Source organism: Anarhichas minor, unplaced genomic scaffold (genome assembly GCF_050575085.1).
Source record: "Anarhichas minor isolate MPS153535 unplaced genomic scaffold, ASM5057508v1 ptg000018l, whole genome shotgun sequence".
Lineage (NCBI taxonomy): Eukaryota > Metazoa > Chordata > Actinopteri > Perciformes > Anarhichadidae > Anarhichas > Anarhichas minor.
This window is the reverse complement of record NW_027466464.1, coordinates 10,948,901-10,976,495: the sequence shown is the minus strand read 5'-3', so window position 1 is coordinate 10,976,495 and position 27,595 is coordinate 10,948,901. Positions and strand designations below refer to the sequence as shown.

General features: G+C 47.1%; 1 protein-coding gene across 1 annotated transcript; it reads right to left on the bottom strand.

The window, feature by feature from the left end:
* Positions 1-321: 321 nt before the first annotated feature.
* LOC142952832 (sodium channel protein type 2 subunit alpha-like) lies at positions 322-26,589 on the bottom strand. The gene is made up of 27 exons (XM_076094809.1): positions 26,411-26,589; positions 22,986-23,305; positions 22,316-22,434; positions 21,944-22,033; positions 21,320-21,448; positions 20,559-20,650; positions 18,653-18,952; positions 17,913-17,976; positions 17,113-17,254; positions 16,680-16,886; positions 15,167-15,445; positions 14,417-14,758; positions 14,185-14,317; positions 13,799-14,037; positions 13,529-13,702; positions 13,044-13,400; positions 12,355-12,894; positions 8,638-8,779; positions 8,045-8,199; positions 7,701-7,874; positions 7,024-7,146; positions 5,876-6,151; positions 5,606-5,659; positions 5,304-5,441; positions 3,942-4,046; positions 3,582-3,852; positions 322-3,488 (listed from the first exon to the last, which is right to left on the bottom strand). Exons 2-27 carry the CDS (start codon positions 23,250-23,252, stop codon positions 2,305-2,307), a joined length of 6,096 nt encoding a protein of 2,031 aa, XP_075950924.1. The 5' UTR covers positions 23,253-23,305; positions 26,411-26,589; the 3' UTR covers positions 322-2,304.
* Between the last annotated feature and the right edge of the window lie 1,006 nt (positions 26,590-27,595).

The window sequence follows — 27,595 nt, the reverse complement described above, 5'->3', positions numbered from 1 at the left end:
GGTCAAGAATAAACGTTGACGCTCAACCTGAGGGACTCGGTGTCCCTCTTGAGGACACTTTGACTTTGGAGCCGGGGATCGAACCGCCAACCTTGTGGTTAAAGGACGGCCCACTCTACCCACTAAGCCTCAGCCGCCACACAAAACATTTTTATTTATGTCCATGTTTCTGCCAAGAACTAGTTATAGTAAAATAAAATACATATTTATCTGCTTATAAATAAAAAATAAAGTGTTTGTGGCATGTTCGGCATCCATACTTGTATTGTAATATGACAACATGAGCTCTCACCTCACAATGAACGCATCCCGCATGCAAAATACGCTTCCCAAAACAAGGTTTTTATTTTGGAAAATCTTTTTCCATTTCGTGTTTTGTTGCCACATCTTTAGTAACAAAAAAAAGTCACATTTTGCAAATTGATACATAACTGTAACAAGTACTTGAACCACACGGAGGATCCAGATCACTCACAGGAGAACCTTTAAAATCGACAGAACAAAGCGAAGGCCGGGGAGAGGAACCGGAGAAAATAAGACAGGCGCTTACAAAAAATATGTCCTTTATTCTTTTGGCTTTTGAAATGACAGGACCATATGAGCGGGACAGTAGTCACTTCTTGCATGCAGTTCACTAAAACACTACAAGCGCAATGAGAGATGGCTACCGATTGCTTCATGGTTTCTATCTACAGATATGGGGGACCATACATCGTCATGTGTTACAGTGCAGAAAATAAATTAAATCCGAAGACTGGAAAAATGCACTTATATCTACAATATAAATGTTATTTATAATCGGTGGAGCATAAGCAACCCGCAGACCCCCAGTTGCACACAAACATAAAGAGATGGACGCTTACATTCTCCCTCACACATAGACGTACATCTCACACACACTTACATGTATGACCACACGAGGTGTTACGTAGCAGGGGGGGTAAAAAGTGCTCTTACATCAAATGTAAGTGTGATGCATACTGTGGGCCCAAACAGCTAGATTATGTACAAACCACTACATTAAAACCACTCGCTCCTCAATTGAAACATGAACGTCGTACAAACGTTTGTGATAGCGTATATGGGATATATATATTGTGGTGTTGTAGCTTGAGGGCAGTGAGAAAGATTTTCTTTATATTTTCTTCACAATAGGGGGGGGGGGGGGGTAATGCGTTGGAGGAGACGCTGCGATACGGATGGACGGGTAGATATGAGCGTCACATTTAAAGGAATACTTTGGACATTTCAGGGAAAAGAGGCTTCTCTGCTTTCGTGTCCGTGCGTTGGCTAACAGTAAGGGTCAGCGGCAACTGTGCATTTCCTGTGAACGCAGAGGTTTATTTTGAAAAGACATTTAACGAGCCGAAGCAGAGTTTACGGTCGCAGTAGTGCGCAAGCCAAAAGTGATGTCATCACGTATTTAGCGTAAAGCGCAAAGTTACGAATGGTAACGCACCTCACAAGCTCACTAGGCGCCCGCGGGGCTTTTCAGGCATGACAAAAAGCCAATAACTTAAATTAAAAAGTAAAAAAAGAAATGAATTCGTACTTAAAATGTCTCGTGAATTTAAAAAGGCGAAAAAAAATGTTTTTTAAATTCTATGAAAGCAGGATATTCCCCAAAATGTCAAACTATTTCTTGAAATGTCTCATCCCTTGCATACATTCAGCTTCTCTGTGATCAGAGACGTGTGTTCTCCGTTGAAACAATACAGATTCCAACAATCAGTGGTGGCACTGAATGCGACGCATGTGTCCGTTGCAGCTCAGCTCGGTAGACCGCTGCACTCCGTCTGCCCTGATTCTACAACAGTGAAAGCAGTGGATGCATTCTCACAATAACAACACAAAGAAAAGTATAAAACATTCTTTCTCGTAAAAAAAGAAAAATGAAACCTCGTCACCAGAAAAAAAAAAAGAAGAGTTTTGTGATACAGCGATTGTTAAATTCAAGACACTGGATTTATAGTAGTAGCAGCAGCACTAGCTACAGACAACTTAACAGTACACTCAAGTGTGTCAGATAGTAACAACAACCAATAGGAAAATCACAAACGTTTTGTGCAGAGAGGCTTCCCCGTGGTCCAGTCCATCTCTGGCAGTGTCTGCTTTTTGTCTCTGAGAAGACCCCCACATATTCACATGTGACATAAGCACGCTCCCATTTCAGGCTCACCTGGCATAGCGCTCCTCATCTCTGAACAAGTGTGTCTCTATCCACCCCCTTTAGAAAGCTGTAAACAAATTGCCCTCGCGTCTCTGATGCATTATTATTTTATTTGTTCGGATTTGTTAAAAAGTCTATTTCTTTTTGTCTTTCCCTTTGTTTTCTTTGTCCGTGTTCTCTTTCTCGTATTTGTCCGTGTCCGACTTCGTCACGCTGTTGTAGGACGGCGGCGAGGCCGTGGAGGGCGTCATGTCCGTTTTGTCCGAGGTGGAGTTCTCGGAGAACTTGCCGATGACCATCACGTCCTTGTCGGGGTCGCGGACGCCCTCCTTCAGCCGCTCCTTGTAGAGGGTGGAGGCCTTCTTCATGGCCAGGAGGATCATGTAGCGGCGGAAGGCTCTCTGGATGATCACGGCCGCCATGTCCTCCTGCTTGCGGCGCAGCGTGGTGGTGATGGGTTCGTAGGACACCTTAGAGGGGTTGGAGGCCATGAAGCGCTCCTCCATCTGCCCGCGCAGCACGTCCATTTCGCCGCCCTCGCCCAGCACCCGCTTGGTGAAGGCGAACAGGATGTCGAGGCAGTGGATGCGCTCGCCGCTCACCATCGGCAGGTCCATGGAGATGAGATGGAGCATGTTGGGCTTGGGTATGCGCAGCGGCGGATCCAGGGCGTCCGCAAAGTCGGAGAGCTTGCTGTACTCCATGAACTGCGTGGCGTCGGGGTCGAAGCGCTCCCACACCTCGTAGAACATCTCGAAGTCGTCCTCGCTCAGCGGCTCGGCGCTCTCCTCCGTGGCCACGCTGAAGTTCTCCAGGATGACGGCGATGTACATGTTGACCACGATGAGGAAGCAGATGATGATGTAGCTGACGAAGAAGAAGATGGCCACCGACGGGTTGCCGCAGTTGCCCCTGTAGGAGTTGCCCGGGTGCTCCATCTGGCTGTCGCAGTCAGGATCCCTCTTGTTCAGAATGGGCGCCAGCAGGCCGTCCCACCCGCCCGACGTGGTGATCTGGAACAGGCAGATCATGCTGTTCCCGAACGTCTCGAAGTTGAACATGTCGTCGATCCCCGCCTCGTGCTTGACGTAGGCGAAGTTGGACATGCCGAAGATGGCGTAGATGAACATGACGAGGAAGAGGAGGAGGCCGATGTTGAACAGAGCGGGGAGCGACATCATCAAGGCAAAGAGGAGCGTCCGGATGCCCTTGGCACCTTTGATGAGGCGGAGGATGCGGCCTATCCGGGCCAGACGGATCACTCGGAACAGCGTCGGGGACACAAAGTACTTCTCGATCAGTTCGGACAAAAACATACCTGCAAAAGCAAAAAAAAACAACCATCAAATTCAGCACACCATTTTACCCATAATCCACTGGAAAGGCCGAGGCACCTGAAGCATCTCCTTACCTACGATGGACAGGATCACCACCACGAAGTCAAATACATTCCAACCGATGGTGAAGTAATAGTGACGCAGAGAGATCATCTTGAGCGCGCACTCCCCAGTGAAGAGCACGATGAAGACCAGGTTGATCCTGTAGAGGATTTTGTCCATGTCCAGCGTCTGGTCGTCCGTCTCCACCATCATGGTCACCATGTTAAGGCAGATGAGGATCATGATCACGATGTCGAAGGCCTGCTTGGTGATGCAGTCGAACACGCAGCCTTGGAACGCATTCTGAGGGAAGAGGAGGACAAGGGATCAGGAGACGGGAGTCGTTTCACACCTGCACTTGTAGTCCTTTATTTAGAACCAGACTGTCTCACTGTTGGCCGAGGTATTGGTTTTTGTGGTTTCTTGGAGCCCAGCTTCTTCATGGCGTTGTAGTATTTCTTCTGCTCTTCTGTCATGAAGATGTCCTGACCTCCAAAGTAAAGGGAGCACAACAAAACGTGGTTACAAGCACATCGTGGAATATCTTTTTGTTTTACATGATCAACAGAGCAGCCATATGCCGAACAAATACCAGAGAGGGTATTAAAGTTTGTCTCATTTAACAACAAAATATCATAAAACAGTCGTGTAACCACGGCCTAAGATAGGACCAAAACTGGGTGAGGTTGAATAAATGAGGGCATGTGACACTGCACTAAATAAAGACTAAATAAAAATAAATATCTCACAAAATGAACACTAGTTGCAGCCCTAATTACTACACAGAGCCACATGTCCACTCTAATTTACAGAGAGGGCAGAGCTCCTTGTGAGCAACGGAGGAAGGCAGATACAGAGCGGCGGCTCTGCTGAGGAGCAATGTGGGGTCTTTTGTGATTCTGCCTTTAAAAAAATCCTGTTTGTTGTGATTGTCTGAAGGCAACATGTCGCGTTGGATCACACAATCAGTAAGAGGAAACAGGTGCGCTGCCTCAAGAAAAACTGGGTCAGGGGAACATGCTGATCTCCAGAGAACAAAGGCAGCAGAAGAGTCACCTCCTGTGTTGTTCTTTGAGGGAAATTGATTTGCAATCGACAGGCTGACAAACCGGCTGATGCATTTCAGCATGAAGGGACATTTTCTCATGATAAACTCTTCCATCAAAAAATGAAACAGCATGAAAAATGTGTTTAAAAAAGTAATAACTTTTCTAATTTATCTCCAAAAGAAGTCCACATTCCAGTCACTATGCTCTCATCGACCAAAGCAATGCCTGCCCCCCCCCCACGATGTGATACACGAGGCACGCATCACTCTGAGTGCTGCTCACTGAGTGTGTGCTGCATGTCTGGAGGGGAGGACTTGTGTCAGCACTGAACAACCATCTGTGTGACGCCGTGGGCTGCTGAACACACCAACTGATACTCAGCCGGTCCGTGACGTCGGAGCCGCCGGCATGATGCAAACACAGTGCAATCCCCCCCCCCTTCTCCCCCTCTTGGGCGTTGCCAATCCTAGTTGTTATTGCTCGCTTGAATGGAGGGCACATATTGTGTGTGTGTGTGTGTGTGTGTGTGTGTGTGTGTGTGTGTGTGTGTAGGCCGGGTGTTTCTCTGTGACTCATGCGCCCTCATTGATCTTCGGTCCTCACCGTGCTGCAGATAATCATCACTATGTGCTTTAACACAGCTGTGGGTCTGCTGTGAGCTGGGTTTACTTTATCTGACAGAGACTGTCGCTATATGCAACTTATCTTCTTCTTCTGCTGGTTGAAGTTGTCGATGATGACGCCGATGAACAGGTTGAGGGTGAAGAAGGAGCCGAAGATGATGAAGATGACAAAGTAGAGGTACATGTACAAGTTCACTTCGTATTCAGGCTGGTCCTCCACCTGCATTAAGACAGATTACACATGTTACTGGCTGTCTGAAGCCCACTGATTAACACGTATCTTATTTCTTTACAATAAATAGTGCTAAGCTAATAGCATCCTGGCTCTATCTCCGTAATTCGCATAGTTTGTTTTAAGTCGAACTCGTGTGACACACGACTTACGTCTCGAGAGTCCACCGCTGCGTACATGATGTCCATCCAGCCCTTAAATGTAGCCTGAGAGCAGATGAGAGAAGAGTCAGGGTGGATGGTGAGCAGTCAAGCTCTGCTGCTTGGCTGTCATTTAGAGCACTCAGGGTTTTGAGGGTACCATGTTCGATCATTTTATTATGTTGATAAGGTGCTTTGGAGCCAGAGAGTTCCATCGTAAATACTTAACACATATCCGTACTTTGACTTTTCTTTTTCATGCGTCACCGAGACCAAACTCACCACTTGCAGCAGAGCCAGGTAGCCGGCCCCGACGTTGTCGAAGTTGATCTTGACGTTCTTCCAGCGGGCGCTGTCGTTGACCAAGTTCAGGCACTCGCTTTTGTTGTTGACAACGTCGATGGGGAAGTTGACGTCCGTGGTGGTGTTGACGCAGTAGTAGTACTTCCCCGCGAACAGGTTGACGCCCATGATGCTGAAGATGAGCCAGAAGATGAGGCACACCAACAGCACGTTCATGATGGAGGGGATGGCCCCCAGCAGCGCGTTCACCACAACCTGGAGAGGCCCGAGCACACGGACAAACTCAGCACTCTCTGCTTGCCAAAATAGAACGGGGCTGTTTGATTTGAGATAAGTAGCCATTACAATCATCTAATCACTTCACTGTTCTTAAATTACACATGCGGACACCTGATTTGATTGAGCTGTAAAGCTAACGCTACGGTTTGCAGAACACAAGCACAAGGTCGATTTAAAAATAGCACTCCTATATTATCCAAAGCTGCATTTAACACGTACTGTCTGCACACATAAAGCTCTTAACACCAGCTACAAAGAGAATTTAACAACGTGACGGAGAAGAAGAAGGTGGATAGGTGAGAAAGTTAACATTTGATAGGTAAAAAAGCAAAACAGAAAAAAACCTTAGAGAGGCGGGATGAAGTCACAACATTTTGTTTGACTGTAAATGAAAAAAGACACACAACAAAGAAAAGAATTACAGGTCAAAGGCACCACACGAGCAACGTCAGAGAACAATGCCTGAGAACAGCTATATACAGTAATCCACTGACACAATGTGAAGAAAGTCATGCGGAGAGAAGAAGTACAGCGTTGAATTGCAAGGAAAAGAGAACTCTACAGAAGTTGTAATAAGCATGCAGATATACATTCAGGCCCCCTTACAAGCTAAGACCACTTAACACACACCAAAGGTTCTAGAAGGTTCCTTCAGCACCCCAAAACAGAACACACGCAGATCGCTCTACAGACGCATGTAAAAAGCATTTTCTAAAGACGTTGGTCTAGTTTCAACAACTTAACCTGAAAGTCGTTTAAATAAACACAGGCATGATGGCTTTCAGCTTGCCCACAAACACTCAGAATTTGGTGGGTTCCGTGTCGTCGTTATTCCAAGGAGTCCTTACCCTCATGCCCTCAAACCGAGACAGGGCCCTCAGGGGCCGGAGGGCTCGCAGTGTCCTCAGAGATTTGATGGTGGTTAGCTCGGAGTAGCCCATAGCATTGGCTACAAGGCTGACCAGGGACACCTGAGAGACGAAAATGACGGAGACGGGCAGGGTGAAAGGTGAGAAAAAGAAGGTCCCTCTGCACGGTGAAGGGCTGAGTGTTTGAACAAGATGGTTGATTAGGCATTAATGCACACAATTAAAGGGGTAATAAAGAATTTAAAGCCTTTAAAAATGAATTACAGAAGCATCTCCAAAAACTGAATTTCAGATAAAGAGTTATGACAACGATGAACAAGGACTTGGGCACACTCAATGGTATTTATATCTGTATGATAAGCACTAAAGGAAAGTATGATATTTTAGGAAATAGCCTAGTTCTGCAAAGCAAGAGTCGGAAAAGTGAAACCTGCATTCTTTCTAATGGCCAGCAGGGGGCTGCTTCACTGGTCGCAAAAAAGAACTCCGAGTCTTTGGGCCAAAAACCAAGATGGCGGTTTTAAGTCTTCGCATCTAACTCGCGCCAAGAAAGCACATGTGCCATTTCCCAAAATGTCAAACTACTCCTCAAAGTCTTAATTGTCTTTGAAAGCCAGATTGGAAGCTTCATTTCCACATGGACTCGATATACATACGTCTACAATGAGGAAGTCCAGCCAGCACCAGGCGTTGGTGAAATACTTGACAAAGCCGTACGCCACCCACTTCAACAGCATCTCCAGGATGAAGATGTAAGTGAAGACCTTGTCTGCGTACTCCAGCACGGTTTTGATGGTCCTCCGCTGCTCGATGTAAACGTCCTCGAACGCCTGTACACAAAGGAATAGATGGTAAAGACTGCTGGCGGTGTGAGCTAGCTGTGACCAGGCCTGAGATTCTTGCAGTAATGTGTCATACCTAACCACTTAATAGTGCAAGTCATGTTTTTAATCAAAAATTCTTGATTTTGGGTAACAAAGGACGGCAAACACACACTTACCAGTGCTCCACTGCTCAGCAGGATCATGAATATGATGAAGGATTCAAACCAGTTGTGCTCCACTATGATAAAGCAGGTTTTCCTGAGTGTCCACCAGCTCTTAAAATGCTCCTCGTCCTCATTGATCTGGCAGCACTGGAACCTGCTCACGCAGCCTGCAGGCATGGAGGGAAAGGTGGGGAGAATGAATATGACTGATGATTAAAACCAAAAACATCTTTTCTCATTCAAATCCAGTGCAAAACTAACAAAATGTCCTAAAATTTGGCAAAATGAATGCATTTGAAATCTGCCATTTGGGTGCCATTACACCACTGCAGAAGAATCATATTCTATTCTGTATTCCCGACTCATGACTGAGGAGGTACTTTCACATTCAGAACGGCACTGGAGGTGTGTCAGACTAAATGTCAGGTTACATTACAAACCGAGACAATCCCGCAGACAACTTTTCTTTCCGTCCTGCTGAGCATTTGTATTCGCCGTCACTCAGCTGCGAGTATGGTGGTGAAGCGTTTCCGACTCCCACCTCTCTCATTCTCTGTCCCACTTCCCATCATCCTCCCTGCCCATCACCCTCGCATCCCTCTCACCCTCTGTGAAGCAGGCCTCTGGTTCCAGCGACTCCTCCGGCTCCATCTCCACCGAATCCACCCCGTCTCCCGGGGGGCGGATATCCACCGTGCTCCCCTCCGACGAGCTCATCAGACGCGGGAAGGGCTCTATATCGAGCTTCTGCGCGGGGCGAGGAAGAAGGCGAGGGTACAAAGTTACATCGCAGCGCCGCAGAGGTTCAGTGGTGGAGCCAACCTTCTGAGCTGGTTATCATTGTGATTCTCCATTCACATGTACTCCAGTGCCACAACTATATACACACACCTTAGTGTGGAGACTAGGCACTGTAATAGCTCACAGAGTTGGGCTCTTAAAAGTCATTGTTTTGTCATCATCATCACATGCAGCATCGATCAAATGTACCTACAGGCTTTGATATTAGTTTTGCCTGATGGCTCAAATCAGATTATGTGGCAACACATGGCATGTGGAGGTTGGCATTACGGAAATGCACTGTGGGTACGTTTGATGTGACCTCAGTTCGAGGAGGAGTACATGCAGTATTCCAGTGCATTATCAATCCAAGCCTGAAATAGTACCAAGCAGAACGTGTGCTGAAGTATTTTCATGTCCACTGAAAAATGACTCCAAATCAATCTGTCTACAATTTATCCCATTTCCAAAATTGCTTCCGCTAATAACAATTCCCCGCCCTCGAAGCTAGAATCCCCCAAACAGAAGGACTGCTGAACATTTTCCCGAGTGACATGAAAACACGTTATTTCCATTCCTTGAAAGCAGTGTACAAGCTTCTTCTGTTTGTGTTGAAGTAGACGGATAACCACATTAGCTTACCAGCAAAAACCAGTACTGTGCACTGTTTATCAGACAGCATGTGGTCTGGCGTATTGGTTTTTTTGTTCCCATATATAAAACATGTTGAATTAGCACCCAGAAAACATACAGGACTAAGTCTGGTAGTCAACGATATTTGTCCTTCTTCTCAGCAATATGCAACGCATGGAAGGACAAGTGTTGCTGCTGTTGTCAACTTCCTTGCTAACTCTCAATTTTTAACCCTGGCAACGCTCCTCTGAAACCCTAAAATGCAGTGATATTTGTGTATATGTACATTACAGCATCATCTGCATATATGGTGAGACTTTTTTGGTGTTGTGAGGCTTCCTGTCTGTTTTTCTTTGGGCAAACATGGTGTTATGTGGCCTCATGTTGGATCTGTCTGGCGTGTGAAGTACAAGAACATGTCATCCTAGACAGTGCAGCAGCTCTGATTGCCGTGGGACCCAGCTAATACGGCATGGGAATGATGGAAGCATGCTGCTCGCAAGTGCATCGCTTTCTGGCGGGGCTGTGTCCCCCTCCGGTTTCTCTTTCTCTCCTTCAGCAAGACACCCATTTTAGCTCTTCTGGGCGTGGATTACATGAGGCTTTTACTCTCACCCTAACTTTTTATTTGGCAGATTTTGTTCGCAAACTTTTACTGTCTTTGTACAAGTCGGGTGACGAGATAGTTGCAGTGGAACGAAAGTGGATAACACAAGCATGGAAAGCACACACTAATCCACCAGAATTGTTTACGAGTACCATCTCTAGCCGTGTTTCCATTCACAGATTTTGAAGCATTGCACCAGAAAAGCTGTATGAAAACGGAAAAATTCCGAAAGAACTTCCTCAAATGCGACAAAAGATTTTTGCGCTTGCTTTAGTTGTGATGTAGCTTTCCTATGTCGGCCTCTTCTCAGATACATATTTAAATTGTCTTTGTCTCCAGACACGGCTAATATTAGCTGACATGAAAGAACAATTAAAACAAATCCCATCTCATAGATGGGATAGTTATGATCAGATGGCCGAGGCAACTTTTTCTTCCTCTAATTTGTTTACTGGTGGATAAAAATTTTAATTTTTGCGATATTTTAAAAGTTTGCTTAAAATTCGCTTGACAACTGAACGGAAAAAAAAACGGCTTCTGGTTAGGGTTAAAAGTAATTTGGGATGGTGTTTCTTCAATCTCATATTTGAGGCGGAAAAGACAAGAAGAAGTTACCTTCATTTAGTCTTCACAAGTCTGATTCAGTTCACACTGCCATGTGTTATCTGTTTTGCCACCCTGCAAAAATCAGCGTTGAATTCTGTGAAGGATCTTTCATCATTCCACTATTGTTTAAGCGCCACAGAAAACAAGTACGTACAAGTATTCCATGTGTGTATGCGTCGGCTATGAACCGGACAAATGAATTTTGTCAAACTTCGGCAAAATTCCTTCCATCTCTCCCTCTCTTTTTTCCCCCTCCTCATTCTCTTCTTCCTCTCTTCCTTCATTCTCAAGCTCGGAGTGTTGGATGCCAATCAAGTCCCAAAATGAAGCAATGAAATCAAAAGCAAAGATCATGTTAGATGAGTTTATCTATCGATGGGGAAAAGGTGGTGTTGCTCATTCCTAATGGTTTGTAACTGCAGCCTGATGCTTGGAGATAAGTTATGAAGGGGGGGGGGGGGGGGGGGGGGTTATGGGACAAAGATTACAGCATTGAGTGTGTTGCTGTATGGGGTAGGAGGGGGTATAAAACAAAGAGGGTGGGGTAGGGGAGGGGGGCGAGGGGGACGGAGGGCAGACCAGGCAAAGAACGAAAATGGGCAATCCATTGAAGGTATGAGAAAAAAGATGTTTGTCTGTAAATGGCATAGGCAGTCCTCATGGTTAGTGCTATGGTACAATAAAGTGGTCTTACAATTCTCCTCTCAATGAAAACCTTGAGAGCGTCTGTGACACGGCTGCAATAACAAACGGGGGGTTAAACAAAGTAAGTCAAAGACACCAGAAAGCCAGCATACAACCTCAAAGTCTGCTCCCACTGAGAACAACAGTCTCCCTGAAAGCATCTTCCTTAAGAGACGCAAAACTGTTTTTATACTCACAAATACACACCAAATGTTCATTGTGTAACTGGAAATGCATACATTATTATTTACTATTAGGGATGCACAGATTCCAACTTTTGTGTGATTCTTTATGAAGTCGCCTAAGATTGTTTTTGGTGGAGGACAGCCCTCGTCCGTGTGTGGAACATGTGGTGCCGTGGCTAGAAATAGTCCCCTGGGTGGTTTTGAAACTCCGGGAGTCGGCACCACACCCACAGTGGCAGGTTGACATCGCCAGGGAGCACAGTCCCAATGCTCACTGTCAGCCTGGCAACACTTAACAGCAACCCTGCCATTGGCTTCGTTAGAATAGCCGATGAATTACAAAAAAAAACGTCTGTGCCAATAGCGTATTTAGCTTTATTTACATCGTGGTTTGCTGCATCATTAATTTCATCTTATGCTTTTGCCTGAAGCGTGGAGTGAGTAACAAAGTAGTCCCTCAACCGTGTAACATTGTACACAAATACACTAATGAACCTGCTACATAGGTCAAAGGCAAATCTGAGTCATTATTCGTCATGGCTCTTTCTTCTGCTGCCAGGCAGAGTGAAGACTCAGAAGATTCCCTCGGCAGCACAGCATGAATCATGCATGTACAAATGAGTCAGCAGGTATGTTATTTTCAAACTGCTTGACTGTTGGAAACTGTTCTAGAAAGGCCATCTCTATGCAAATGTAGACATCGACTGGCTCGCATCGGGTGTTAGCTATTGCACATATAAAAGGAGCTAATCAGATACAAAAGCTGTGTGACTCAAGAGATTTCCTACAGACTGACGGAGACGTCTCTCCAGAGTCTTCCATCTTACCTCTTTGCTGCCCTCCACGTCCGACGAGTCGCTGCTAAAATCTTCCGTGTTCGGGTTCTCGAAGTCCGACTCGCCCACCGCGATGGGCACCGTGACCGTCAGGCTGGGGTTGTGAATAAATGACATGTAGTCGCACTCATCCACCGGGTACTTCCCCGCGGTGTCCCCGCCAACCCCGACCCCGACCCCTACCACCAGCCCCCCTCCTGGCCGTCCGTTGCCCTCTGTCATGTACACCACACTGGGGTCTTTGGTGATCTCCATCGACGTGTGGTTGGAGATGCAGTTGCCCTTGCCGTTGCTGTGCAGTTCGTCCAGCGGTTTAATGTCCTCTGCCAGACCGGAGCCCTTTTTGCCGCCGCCGCCGCCGAAGCAGAGGCTCTGGAGGAACTGCCGGACTGTGGATTTGACGAATGCGATGCCCCGCTGGATCCGGCCCACAGCGATCTGCAGGTTGTTCATCTCGCTGTCGTCGTCGGTCGCTGCCAGGTTGTCAGCGCTGAATGAGCTCAGGAGGAGAGCCAGGAACAGGTTCAAGACCTGGGGAGAAGTGGATGCAAAGTGAATTACACTTGACCCTATTACTTGTAAACAGAGCGACTTGGCTTTAATTTAAAGCAAACCATTGCCATAAACTTATTATTTTATATTAGATTACAGAAAGGAGATAAAGAGGGAAAACCCCATACCACCAGGTTTCCAATGACCATGACCATCATGAAGACTACGAGGCACATGGACTGCCCAGCCACCTCCATGCAGTCCCACATGGTCTCGATCCACTCCCCGCACAGCACCCGGAACACGATGAGGAAGGAGTGGAAGAAGTCGTGCATGTGCCAGCGCGGCAGCTTGCAATCGTCGGAAATCTTGCACACGCACTCCTTGTAGCTCTTTCCAAACAGCTGCATGCCGACCACGGCGAAGATGAAGACGATGATGGCCAGCACCAGGGTCAAGTTCCCCAAAGCCCCCACAGAGTTCCCGATGATCTTGATCAGCATGTTCAGAGTGGGCCATGACTTGGCCAGCTTGAAGACCCTCAGCTATGAAAATGAAAAATTGAAATTAAAAGCTACCGTGCGATTACTTTCGAGATGATTTCCATTCAATAGATGAAGAAACGGATGAATCACGTTGACGCAGCTTTTGTGACGAGACGTATCACTCTTACCAATCTGAAGGACCGGAGCACAGACAGGCCCTCCACGTTGGACAAGCCGAGCTCCATCAGGCTCAGGCTGACGATGATGCCGTCGAAGATGTTCCAGCCCTCCTGGAAGTAGTAGTAGGGATCCAGGGCGATGATCTTGAAGCACATCTCGGCTGTGAAGATGCCGGTGAACACCTGAAGACAAAAGAGGGAGAAATTCAAATTTCACGTGTTTTTTTTTTTCTGCTCTTGTCCACCAGAGAGTTTGTAAGCGTGGCACGCGCTACTTGCCAGGTTTCCAACTGAGAGTACGCTGTTGAATTCCTTAGTCATGGGGTAGTGCTCCATGGCCATGAACAGGGTGTTGAGAACGATGCATATTGTGATGGCCAGATCCACAAACGGGTCCATGACCACCGTGCTGACGATGTCCTTGATTTTCAGCCACGCGGGGCAGCAGTCCCAGATCAGGGAGGTGTTGGCGAACCTGTACCAGCAAGGGGGGCATTTCTGTCTCGACTCTTCCAGCTCTGGAAAAACGAGAGACGAACATGCTAAATTATAATGACTAATTAATTATACATTCATGCTGTCCCCTTTGCTGCAGAACTAGGAGGTCATGGCATGAAAATAAGACGAGAAAGACTCATGCCACCGATACATGGCCTGATCCTGACCTTCCATGGTGTTGGTGAGGATACTGGCCACGCTCATGGCTCTCTGCCGCCCCACCGGTTCATCTAAATAATCCATGGATGGCTTGCGAAAGCCTGGCCGCCGCTTCTTGAACTCAGTATCTGTAGTTGTACCCTGAAAAAAAACACACATTTGTGCCAAGATATTCTGGCAATATTTAGCAGAAAGGAAGATCAACGGGAAAATAAAGCATTGAACTATCAGTTGCGTCACCTCAGGCAGCAGGAGACCTACAGGGGAGGTTGTTACAGAAGTCCCACCGACCAGAGACACCACGCCATTGCAGTCCACGGCGCAGTGCATCTTGCCGTTGGCGGGCAGCACGATCCGCGGCGCCCCGAGGCTGATCTGGCTGACGGCGCTGCAGCGGCGCTCGAGGCGGCGCGGCAGGAACAGGGAGCCCCGGCGGCTGTCGTTCTCCTCGAAGGTGCTGTGCTCGTCGTCGGCGAAGTCGTTCTCGGAGCCCATGTCGCGCGCCCGGCCGTGGAAGCTGAACAGGCTGGCGCGGCTGTTCCTCCGGGGTGAGAAGAGGGATCCGCGGATACTGAGCAGAGACTGATGGAGAAAAAGATTGATGTCACTCTTATGTTACCATGCCGCAACCATCTTAGCTTAGCATAAAGACTGGAAGCAAGGGGAAACAGCTAGCCTGGCTCAGCATAAAGGCAACAACAATATGGCCAAAAAGTTTTTCTCAAAGGAGGAGAAATTAGGGCTTCATCCTGGGTAACATTAGGCTAACTAACTGACTCGCTAGCTAGCAAACAATATAATGTTTTGTTAGGGAATACAGAGCACTGCTGAATTCTAAACCTGGATTTGCGTATTTTAAACCTTGCTCTGCTTAGAACTGATCTTAGATCAAATCGATCCTTGCTGGTGCAGCCCAACCTTTAACCTTTTCATTGATATCACGTGTTGTGTGTCATTTACCAGGAAACACTCTTATTCGTCAGTGTTTACCTGGTTGGGCGAGGAGCATCTCTTCTCATAAGAGAGCCTGCTGGCATCGATGGAGAAGCGGAAGCTGGTCCTCTTGATGCTGTCTTCGGACTCAGACTTGTGGAACTTGTCGCGGCCCCCCCTCTCCTCCTCCTCCTCCCTCTGCCTCCTCTTCTTCCGCCTGTTGCGTCGCTCCTTGGCACTTTTGGAGCTGAGCTTCGACATCCCCGAGGACGACTCGGAGGTGGGGCCCCCTCTCCCGCTGTACTCCCCGCTCTCCGTGGCTGCTGCCGCGGCAACCTGCCAGCCAATCAGAGCACAAGCACAGTTGTCATGGCGACCCCGGCGCCTGTCTCAAAGGCTCTCGCGCGGAGGAGAGAGGAGGAGCAGCATGTGGAGCCCAATAAGCCTCAGACACCTTCTAAAAATGGACGCTTGAATGTTTTTAATGCAAAACCAAAACAGAGTTCCTGCATTTATAATAACCACAGAGGAAGAGAAGCACTGTGTGGATGCTGGGTTAGCTTCCAGCCTTTATGTGTTATAAAACAAGTAGGAAATTCTTCTCTTAGCAGCCAAGCAGCATTGTTCAAAACGCTGCTTAGGGAAACAACATGAGAGGCACAGATTTTATGCATCTTTCCTCTTATGATTGACTACCGTGTGCACTGCTCTCATGTGTTGTCTTCATGAAATGCTTTTGGGGGGCTATGTTTGGGGGACGTTAGCGGGTTAAATCTGGTGCTTTGACGTGTTTTTAAAGGCCAACCCTTAATTAGCATCAGAACTGTTCCCTGGACAAAAAGCCGAATTACTGCAGAAGAACAGCTCTCTGTGGCAAAACACAAGTTCAGCAAGATAGAAATAAAAAAAGATAAAAGTGATATGAATGAAACGCCTTTGTGAAGAACATCCCTTTTATAATTTAAGTAAACATTGACTTTGCGACGAGGGAACCGGAAGTGTAATAATGCTGACTGAATGCCTGATTTTAGAACTCATCCCTGCAGCACGAGGACTTCAGAGTCAGTCACGGCGACTACAGCACAACCAACATCCTTTGTAGGAGGTGGGGAAGCAGTGGTTCCGGACCTTTTTAGGGTTCCTCACCCCCCCCCCCCCCCCAATCCTCATCACATGAGCTCAACACAAGCTTCTGAAATAACTGCTTATTTCCATTCCCATTATCCGGCGTTTCACTTGCACTCAGTGTCCAGCTGCTAATTGTTCCTTCTGAAAGTCGACCAAGCACCCCTGACCCCCGAGGGGGCAGCAGTGGGGGGTGTCAGTCAGTCCTGGACAGTGAATCCCCCTCGGTCGCCCGGGGCAGTGCTGCTTTTGGCAGCTGGGCACTTTAAGCCCAAGAGTCTCCCCAGATTCTCACAGCCACTCGTCTATGTTCTTAAATACTATTTTAGGTGTTTTAGCAGCTTAAAACATCACTACTTCTCCATGGACCCCCATCATTCATCACTCATCAATCCCTCTAACGAATTGGACACGAGTTTGAACAGACAAAGAACGAATGTCCTACCTGCGCCTCCTCCTGCTGTCTCTTCAGCTGCTCCAGCATGGCCTGGAACTCCTCCTCCTTCTGCAGAGCCTCCTCGATGGTCGCCTGGTTCTGCTCGTCGTAAGCCATGGCCACCACGGCCAGGATCAGGTTGACCAGGTAGAAGGAGCCCAGGAAGATCACCAGCACGAAGAAGAGCATGTAGGGCTTCCCTGCCGCGCGCAAAGTCTGACGGACAGAGATTTATTTTAAAAACAATGTACCGTATGGTGCTCCGTTTGTTTCAGTCATCCCATTGTCTGGTGACTTTGCAGATGTCAAGTCGACGCATTGTACTGCATTAAACTGAATCTCTTTGGGTTTTAAACTGACAAAACAAGATTGGTTTATTCCGTGTGAGAAAACAAACAACGAATTCTGGTCTCTTTAACGATGAGAAACGACTTCCTCTGACCTGCTGGTAGAGGTTCTCCCAGAAGTCCTGGGTCATGAGTCGGAACAGGGAGAGGAACGCCCAGCTGAACGAGTCGAAGCTGGTGTAGTCGTAGTCTGGATTGCGGCCGGCTTTGATACACAAGAAGCCCTCTGGACAGAGCCTGTCAGGACAGCACGTTGCATTGAGGAGTATTTTAACATGGAAGAATCAGAACACTCATATCCACTACCTCACTACCTCTTCACTTGTGGTTTTTGCATTTATTTTTGTGCGGAACAGATAAGAGCAGATTTTTTCTTAAATGTTCATATACAACACTGCTGGTTCCTCTTGACACAATGCCATATAAGAACATTTAACATTATGTAACGCACTCAGACATCTATTATGGAACTTCCTGTTGAATCAGACCGACGAGACAAATACTGAATAATTGATCAAATGAAATCCTGGGACGTCCTGCTTCTTAAAGGAGCATTTAGGATGCAAACTTTCCTTAATCAGGGGTTTGAAAGCTTCTAAGGAACTGAAGGAGTTTACACGCAGCCAGACTGTTTTGTGCTTCTAATCCAATAGACTTCTTTAGGCCAAGTCTGGCCTTGAATTCACTACAGCTGCCGATTACACCGAAATAAGTATTTTTCAGCCGTCTCAGAAAATAACTTAAATCAATAAGCTTCGCTCAGCAACATTAGCGCAGAGGATGGACTTTCAACATTTGCCAAAACACATCGAATAATGTTGATGCTAATGTCGACGCTAACTGCGTCTGCGGTGCGTCTAATGGGCCGTATGAATTAAACAGGCGGAGGCCTTACCCAGCGCCACTGCCGTTCCCACAGAGCAGAGCATCCCGACGGCCCGGGAGGAAATAGTAATTCCCTAGAGGAGACAGAGGGACGGGTCAGTCAGAGCCAGGACACGGGGGTGAAGCAGAGGACGTGAGGAAACAGACACGGAAACACTGTGCAGCCTGTGGGTGGTGTGATGATGTACACTGGCTGGGAGACGAAGAGGGAGGTGGTTTTAACACCCAAACATATTAGTCATGTTGGTTTTCTGTGTGTGTGTGTGTGTGTGTCGTTCCTCAACTGTCACTAAATCACATCAGCCTGTTTTAGAGGCAAACATCACTGACGCAATAAAGTCGCCGGACGTCATGACGTCCACGCGACTATAATAATCTCTGTCGTCTCTCGCTCTTGGATTCAGCTGGTCGGTCTCCTCCATATCTCCAGCTGGCAGTCAGTGACTCACCCTCCTCCGGCGCTTTAGGCCGCTCGTGCCACACAGATGGGTTATGGGAGAATGACGAAAGGTAGCGAGGGGGTGAAAGTCTAGTTTGTTGTTTTTTTATTGTTGTGGCGGATTATGCCACATTTGCTGCATTCTCCCACCAGCCATTGCTGTCACTCCTTATCACGGCAGCAGGCCAGCGGTGCCTGACCTCCCCCACCCGGACCCGTCTCTGCATAGGAAGCAGCCCGTATCTGACTCTGACCGTCTGGGGGGGCGGAAACTAAGTTGACCCCGGATAACCCCGCCTCACTCGGCTTACTGTCGTCGTTGATGTACTCCGTCCAGTTGAAGGGGCTCTCCGTGTCGTTCTGCGTGAACGCGCTGCTGAGGTCCAGCAGGGTGCCGTTGAAGAGCGCGGCGTCGGCGTCGGCGGTGGCGTTGCTGCTGCCGTTGGTGGCGTTGACGGCGAACGGCATGCGCACGCACTTCTGCCTCAGGTTGCCCATGAAGAGCTGCAGGCCGATGAGGGCGAAGACGCTGAGGCAGAAGACGGTGAGGATCATGACGTCCGACAGCTTCTTCACCGACTGGATCAGCGCGCCGACGATGGTCTTCAAGCCTGGACGGGGAGAGAGGGCGAGGGGGCGGGAGGAGAGGGGGACATGGCAGAGTGATAATTACAGCCACAGGCTTGTGTAGAGAAGGAGCTGCTAATAGGAGCTCACAGTAGCAAGCAGCCAGGGGGATCTGCAGTGGAGGTTCCTGTATGAAGTGCTTGCTGTCATACAGGAACCAGGCTGACACGGATCACTGCTGATCGAGGGTAAACCACGAGAGAAAGTTACGTTTCTCATTCCCTCTGTAGCTCTATGTGAGAGTGATCCTTAATAAACAATGTGTTGTAATATGATATACATTTGTGCTGTTGTATCTGGTTAAAATGCCCCTGAGAGCGTTAATATTGAGCTCTTTTTGCAGCGCAGTCGCAAAGACCGGCGCACAGGTCTACGTCGTGTGCACAAGGTGGACGAGGACGTATCCAAGCGCACACGTTCTTTTTATCCATATTGAGATGGCGCTGTGCACAAGAGGGTTGAGTGAAGTGGTTAATATGCTGGAGGGTGATTGTGGCGATGAGTCATAAGCCTCTCAACTAGTCACATTGCTGCTTTGGAACCTCAAAAGCTCCTCACAAAACAAATAGCAACATGTGCTAGCACCGCTTTGCACTGCCACATAAACAGAGCCCAAAAATGTTTGAAGCTAGAATATGTAGCGTGTGTTGTGGAGTTAGAGGGTCTACTTCATACTGAGGGCCAATGACAAGGTTTACATGTGACCCCTTCTTGTTAGTTTGTGATGTGAATAGTGTTCGTGTTTAGAATACCCAAACCACCATTCATCATGTCACAATTTCCCCAAGAACACACAACATTGAACAGGACATGCACGGGGGAAAAACAAGGTAAGGAGGAACCCTGCGCGCACGGGAGTGCTTGCCACCAGAAGATCGGCTTTTGCAATGTCTCATGCAAAAATAGGAAAAAGAAACCAAGCAAATAGTGCACAAAATCTACTTGTAAGTCTCCCAAGGCAAGAATAGATTTCAACCAAAAGGAATTCCGCCTTAAAGGAAGCATCTAAAAGCTCAGAATCCTGTCAATCTTTGCAGATTGGATCCGGATTCCAGCTTTTACTGGCCTTGGGACGAAGGCAGCATGAGGGACGGCGACGGGCGTCGTCAGGCTTAGCTACAGTGAGATGAGCTGAGAGGGGGGGGGGGGGGGGGGGGTGCTTGGATGTTAGCGAAACGCCAGTTAGCCGTTAGCATTTCATTAACCCTACGGGGCCGTGATGGCTCTCTCACCTGGGATGACTGATATAGTTTTCAAGGCTCGCAGAACCCTGAAGGTTCGCAGCGCTGAGACATTGCCCAGGTCCACAAACTCTGTGACATATCTGTAAGGGAAGGGGGGGGGGGGGGGGGGAGAGGGGGGGGCAATTCGGGAAAAGGTGTGGGACACGCACGCACATATGCCCACGCGCACACAAACCAGGCACCACACACACACACACACATACACACATGGCGTGACAAAGACAAAAGGTGGGTCGTGGGGAGGGAGGAGGGGTAAGGGGGGGGGGGGGAGAGGAGGGAACGACAAACGGTCACGCACAGAAGACAAATGGCAGGAGTGCTGGAGGCAGGCGCGGGGCAGCCTTACCTGGTATCACTGAGATAGTTTTCAAAGCTCGCAATACTCTGAACGTGCGCAGAGCTGAAACATTGCCTAGGTGTACAAACTCTGTTACATACCTGCAGGATCAAATGCACAGTTACAACACAGCGACACACAGGAGATCAACTTCCTGAAGCTCTCTGAGACGTTTGAAATATTGTCTCATTAAATACGGGGCTAGTTTTGCCAGGACAGATATCGAAGCGTTGGATGAAGCCAGCTTCAAAATTCTTGTTTCAGTTTGTAGTCAAAGGTTTTTACAGAGGGAATTTAAGACGTCTCTTTTTAACACTCCATAAATTACAAAATATTGTCAAGAGCCATAAAAAAAGCAATTTGCAACATGTTTTTTTTAAATAATACAATGTTGTATAAATCAGGCTATGGATGATATAAACCCCTCTGTATCGCCCAAAACCTTGACCGAAGCATAAAATCCTATAATACAACACATTCAGAGAGCAACCTAATGCTGAAGGCTTTATTTAGTAGTTTCAAGACAAGCAGTTGTAGTTATCGAGGCGTTGGACAAATACGGGCCGAGACATTTTAGGGGCTCACATCCATTACGACAGAGTTCAGTAGAGATCTCTCGCCGTGACTTCCTAACTAAGCTGCAGATTACCAGGCCCCTCTTCACTCCGTCTCACGTTCAGTAAGACCGAATAGCATGAAAAGCGTTTGGCCTCTCAATCTACGCCGGATCACGTTAAGCTGACGCTAACGACGCTTGTCACAATACTTACGCCATGAGGATAACGCTGAAATCCAGCCAGTTCCACGGGTCCCGCAGGAAGGTGAACTTGCCCACGCAGAAGCCCCTGGCCAGGATCTTTATGAGGGACTCGAAGGTGTAAATCCCTGTGAATGTGTACCTGGTGAGAGGAATAACCACGTTGGGTAACGTCTCCGTGTACTGGATTCTACTCTCATTAGTCAACCATTTTCTTGGTCATTACATTATCGCTCATATCTGCTGCAGTGTGTATTGATTTTCGACAGCCTTGCACCTACATGTGTGCGCATAATTACATTCCTTGTCACGTTTAAAATTGTTGTATTTTTTGCCAGTATGTTCTCATGTTTTCACGACAAGGCAAACATCTGTGTAAGAATCTAGTAGTCCGCCACTGGATGGTCTGAAGAGATGCAATGCATTCTGGGGCAGTTGGGTATGTTTAAGCTCATGTCTCCTCATACTATGCAGCTGGAACGCTCTACGAACTCAATTTCACGCCATACTCAGTATGAATATTATATCAAGGATATATTAAGGATCCCTCCAGCTGTTTCTGAATCAGACTCAAAGGGAAAATAAATGCATATTTCATAGTAAAACCACAGCATAATAAGAGAAAACGCACACTTACTCTACATTCTTGGCCCACTCCGGGGGGTTACTGAGGGTCATGAAAGCACAGTTGGTCAGGATGGTGAACATGATCAACATGCTGAACATCGTGGAGACAAAGTCAAGGAGCACAATGGAGCATTAATCTTCTGCATGCTATGAATTAAAGTCAGAGCGAACACTTCCCCGTCCATTACGGCTACAGTAAGAATAATTAAAGAACACATCCGTGATCTAAAATGTCTTGTACAAAAAAGCCGGATGCGTGTCTGCATAGAGAATCTAAACCAATCACGACATTTAATGTTCTTCATCACTACAATCCCTCCTTTGTCAGACCAACCCTTTAATCCAAATCAAGCTGTGTCCGTAGCAAACTCTGAAAGGATATGAGTGTACTAAAACTCTAATAGCTACCCTCCTTAGAGGGTTGAAGGGGCTTAGGATGTACCAGGCAGGAGTGGCGTTGAAACGGAAGATTGTCTTCCCGCGATTCAATACTATGAAGGTCTGAAAGAGAGGCAGAACAAAAGACGTGTTAAAAACGGCATCAGACAAAGCCCACCGTATGAGATAAGCAGCTCCCGTCAACCTGCATGCGTCCTGCCATGTGTGATGAGTCATAAGAGCACAGAGGACTAAGCTGGCTGTTATTATAATGGAGCTGGATGAGTCCATGTTGGCACTGACGCAGCAGCTCGGGTTAGCGTATAGCGCCTCTGTTGGCCCGCCGCTCTGAACTTGGCTGAGCACGTTACTGCTGGACCGGTGTTTTGACTCTCGCCTGCTGAAATACCAAATTAAAATACGTTGCCAATTTGCTTGAATAATTAGTGTGCTGCCTTTGAAAACATTGTTCTGAAGTTCAGCAGTTACGGGCTAAAAAGTACAGACCTGTAACGTTCCACATTCACTGCTTGAGTCACGCTCCAATTGAAAGCTCAATCAGTAGACATACTGGTGACGCTTCAAAGCCAGAACAGTCAAAAACATGCCTTAAAGTTACCCGCTCGACCGCGAGATGGACTTGAAATGATTACTTTAGTGAGTCAGTAACAGACCTTCTGATTGCTGTAGAAGGTGTCCAGGTCCTCCAGAGGGGTGGACACCAGGCTGGGAGGGGTGTCCCCGTAGATGAAAGGGAGGGACTTCCCCGCCTCCAGGTCGCTGTTGGGCCGGTGCCCATTTTCGTCGTCGCTGTCGACGCGGCGCTCCGCCCGCGGTCTCCGGGCCTCCTCCTCGGCGATGCGCCTCTCGATGGCGGCCAGCGACTCGGGGCCGAAGGGGCAGAAGCTGTCAGGTCCGGGCGGTACAAGCAGCTGTGCCATCTTGTCATCCTGCTCCTTCAGAGGGCAGCGAGGGGCTCAGCTGGGGCAGGGGGCTGCAGCGAGAGAGGAGACGAGAATGTAACAAACTGGGTCTGTCTGCCTGTCCTTTAATGGCGTAATTATTTAATTGATGGCGTCAAATTAGAAAAGAATGAACTGTTTTCACAATAGAAACAAATGTAGTTTCCAGGATTTATTGATTTCCCCCCTGTAAACCATCCATCACCCTTCACGCCCAGAGGCCCATCACGGTCCAGAGGGGAATAGTGGGAAGGCACACAAACAAGATCTTCCCCCAAAAAACCTCTGGAGACGTGAGCCGTTATCAGCCTCCAAGGCGGGTCTTGTTCCTCGCGGGGACGCTGTCCTGGCCCAGAAACCTGGAGCCTGCCCCTCTGACAGTCTCTAAAGTGACGTCTCCGAGAGTCTTCCCTTCACCAAAGGGAAATGGAGGAACAGAGAGCGCCCTGCAACCTGTTTTTCTTTCCATTTTTAAAAAGCAGGGCAAGCGCCAGAGACTATTTTGACATTCAGTCCGCAACAGGGTAGCAAGCGGCTCAAGGGTAGAGTCTGGAGTCAGCTTTTAGTTCATTTAACCAATATGGCCTCACCACTGATGGCAGTGGAGAGAAAAATACTCCTACTACCAACACCTCTGAAGCTCACTAATCAACACGTTACAGACAAGATAGCCGTTTACCCCTGTTTCCAGTCTTTATGCTAATCCAAGCTAACCATCTCCTGGCTAATAAATGGACAGATGACTGTAATTATTACAAACTGTAAACACTATCACAAGCCTTTTTCTCCTCAAAACGACCATGTATTTTTCAGCCATAACACACAAGATAGAACATTTTATTTGAACAATTTCCTGATGAGAAAAGACAATAAATGTGTGACATGGCTCATAAAACTCCAATCATAGAATCCATTAAAACCGGAGTGGAGGCTCATTAGAAAGCCACCGTAGCCGGCAAATCTTGTGTGTTTCTAAGAATACATCAGGCGTGAACTGTGAATTAATTGCAGCTTCTCCCATTGGGGCATCTCAGGAAACACATCTGCTTGTGTCTCAACGACTGCCCTGGGACCCAGTGGTATGATGGGTGGCCTGACAGCTTGTCTGCGGCTGGGTGGCGGCGGTGGCGGTGGAGGAGGGTTGTGAGTCCTGATGGAGCCCGTAGGCCCAACATCCACACCCGTGTCTCTGAGCTCGGCTATCAGCGTGGTCAAAGGAATCTCAGACATTTCAAGGGGTTTTTGCACACGGACATTGTTGCTAACAGACCTTTAATTTACCGCAGTATTGATTTCTAATAGCTGGAACAGTTTCTATATTGACGCCTCTCTCAACCCGTCCTTTAAGAGTCCTAAGACAACAAGTCCACATATCACAAGCTCTCTCTCTCTCTCTCTCTTTCCTCCACGGACAGATGTTTCACTGTCCACAGCAGCTGCCTCTAGAGAACAAAACAAGGAGTGGAAACCTGCCTCGGCGTACCGGGACAACAACAACAAACACGGTCTCTCCGGAGTGTTCTCCAGAGAGACTCTCTAAATCTACCGGAGTTGCCCACCTTTCATCCGAACTGCTACAATTGTAGCTGACATGGTGTCAAAAGGGCGCTGCTGTCCATGGTGCTGAGAAGAAGAAGAGGGGGGGGGGGGCAGACGAATGGAAACCTACCCGATATTCCCATGAGACATTTTAAATGTGTTTAACCACGATATGTATTTAATATGCATACACATTAGCGGGTTTACCGTCACCGTAAAGCCTTTTCTTTCATCTCCGGTGCATTGAGCTAAAATGTAGCAAACATTTGTAACGCTACTAACAATGAACGGCTACATTTAGAGGCCGACGTGACAGTGTGTAGCTAAGGAGCTTATAATGCTAATTCAAAATAAATAAATCGGGGATAAAGAGTCGACAGGTGTCGGACGTTACCTCAATTATCAGAACGAGCCGAGGAGACCGTCGCCATGTTGCTGGTGGCTCCGGGAAAAAAACGACACTTGTTGGTTTTTGCCACAAAAGTGAGTTAAGAAGCGGCCGTCATGTCTTCCTCTTCTTCCCCCCCTACACACACACACACACACACACTATCCTCCAGATAGCTCACCGGCAGCACCACGCGACACCCAGGAGCGGAACAAACAAATCCCACAGACACCGGTGAGCGCGAGCGACCGAGGTTGAGGCTGTCGATGCTACCCATCAATCCCCGGTACCCAAACTGAGGTCCGGGGGCCAAATTTTGGGTCCTTGACTGTGGTTGAAATTGCACCTATCAAACACCAAGAGCACTTTGAACGAACTACTTTCCTATTGTGCTGCACTCGTTTCCGCCTCACTTCCCATATTCCATATACTTTAACACAATCAGACAGGCCTACTGAAGCAACGTGAGCGCCTCTATGGTCAAAAATGTTATCAAATGTGAAATATGTAACAACTACAAATGCATTGGGCTTCAACAAGTCCCACCGTGAACCCTTGAATGAGTCTGGGCGTGTCCTCGCCAGACGCATCTATTGCTTGCTTGTGAGCAACTGGTTTTTCTAAAAATAGAAATATTCTACACCTGGCTCAGTGGTTGAATATGTAAAACCTTTGTGAATGATGTCCCTTTGTGCTTCGCATGTTATGAATATAGGAGACATGGGCCTGGAGCTATTCCCTCCATCCAGCACGTACATTTGAAGCCCATTTTGTTTGTCACGTCGTGGAGGTTATTTGTCGTTCCATTTTCTTTCGTTTGGACAATTAAGGGACATTTGCAGTCCATAATTAGCCTATTAAAAACACCACCAGCGAGATTGTCGCCTCTGTAAAGTAAATACTACATTTTTTGGGGGGTGATTTGGATGTTTAATGGAGGAAAAACCTCTTAAATATACCTGACACACAGCTGCTGTGTGTGTCTGTCACGCGCGCAATTAGCGGAGAAACATCAAAGATCACCTCGACAAGACGTACTATTTAACCCCCTTAAACGCCGTTCGTTTTGCACTCAATTCGCATTAAAACCATAATACTATATGAACTATTAACCTACATATCGCCACCCAACTGTTGGTGTGTGTCAATGAAGATGAAATATTACATCATCGGGTCTGACAGACCTTTCTCCAAAGATCTGGATACTCACCACCATTACGGTGCCCAGCAGGTGGGGACCCTGAAGGTAGATCCCATATCCGAAAGAATATTCCTCTCTGCCAATTTCAGATTTCAAACCCTCGTCCCCCTTTTTGTGAAATCCTTGATGGATTATCACTTAATAAGCGCTCCTTTGATTTTCTTCTCTCTTTTTTAGCCGTCCTTGCGTGCCATGGAGAAATCAATCCGCGCTTCCGGTTGGTTAGGCGTCGCAGGCTGGGAGTGAATATCCTTAAAGCTGTGGCTGTCACAAGATGGTCCCGAAAATATCAAAGGCACACGCGAGGGACGGCAACAGCGACCTGTTGTTACTTGTTACGTGATCATCAATTACATGAAAACCTTGGTGTTATTATTATCTTTGGATAGTTGAATACTTCATAATGAATTGTATTTAATTCATAGTTCATACTTGTTATATTTTGGTAGCTGATGTCATAAAATCATCACTTCTTTAAGTTTATTATCCAACTTATTTACCATAACATTACTATTCTTATTTAGTTTTTAAAAAAGTTGCCTAAGGTTAATTAAATAGATACACTACTTTTTTTAAAGATGTGTTTTTTTTAGCCTCCGTGGAAACAAAACGTATTATTTAATTTATATCATGTGTTGTACTGGCAACACAATACAAAGTAAACTTTATAGACTAAACAGATTTTGGCTCACATGAAGCTGGCATGTGCGCGTCACTTGGAGGGTTCAGACATCAGTGGACAGTTACTCCCTCTGCATTCTTCTTGTAAACTCACGCCACCTGCTGGCCGGTCGGCAAAATTACACCCATACATGGCAACCTAACGTCCACATAGGTCACAATAATGTCAGGAAGTAAAGTGACATTTTTTTTATCAACCTGACAAAATTACGTTCTTGTGGGAAGAAAAGAAAAGGCAACACTGTAACTTATTTACATTGTATTAGAATGTAACTTCTTTACATTCTAATAGAATGTAAAGAAGCTACAGTGTATAGAATGATTCTATTGAAGTTATTCCTTTTTTAAATGTTTTAGACGAGTCACTAATCACTTTAAAATAGTGATTATAGCTGATTTAACTTACAGACATGAGATTGATCTTCTCATGTCACTCTCTTTATACAATGAGATAAATTCATCCCCGTTTTATTGATATCTTACGAAATATTACTCCTCACTTTTCGTGCGTTT

Coding starts and splice junctions, on each gene's coding strand:
- LOC142952832 (XM_076094809.1), bottom strand. CDS start 23,252: ATGGCACAGCTGCTTGTACCGCCCGGACCTGACAGCTTCTGCCCCTTC. Junction 22,435..22,985: donor CCTTCTACAGCAATCAGAAG/GTCTGTTACTGA, acceptor CCTCTCTTTCAG/ACCTTCATAGTATTGAATCG. Junction 20,651..21,319: donor TTCAGCGTTATCCTCATGGC/GTAAGTATTGTG, acceptor TTGATCCTGCAG/GTATGTAACAGAGTTTGTAC.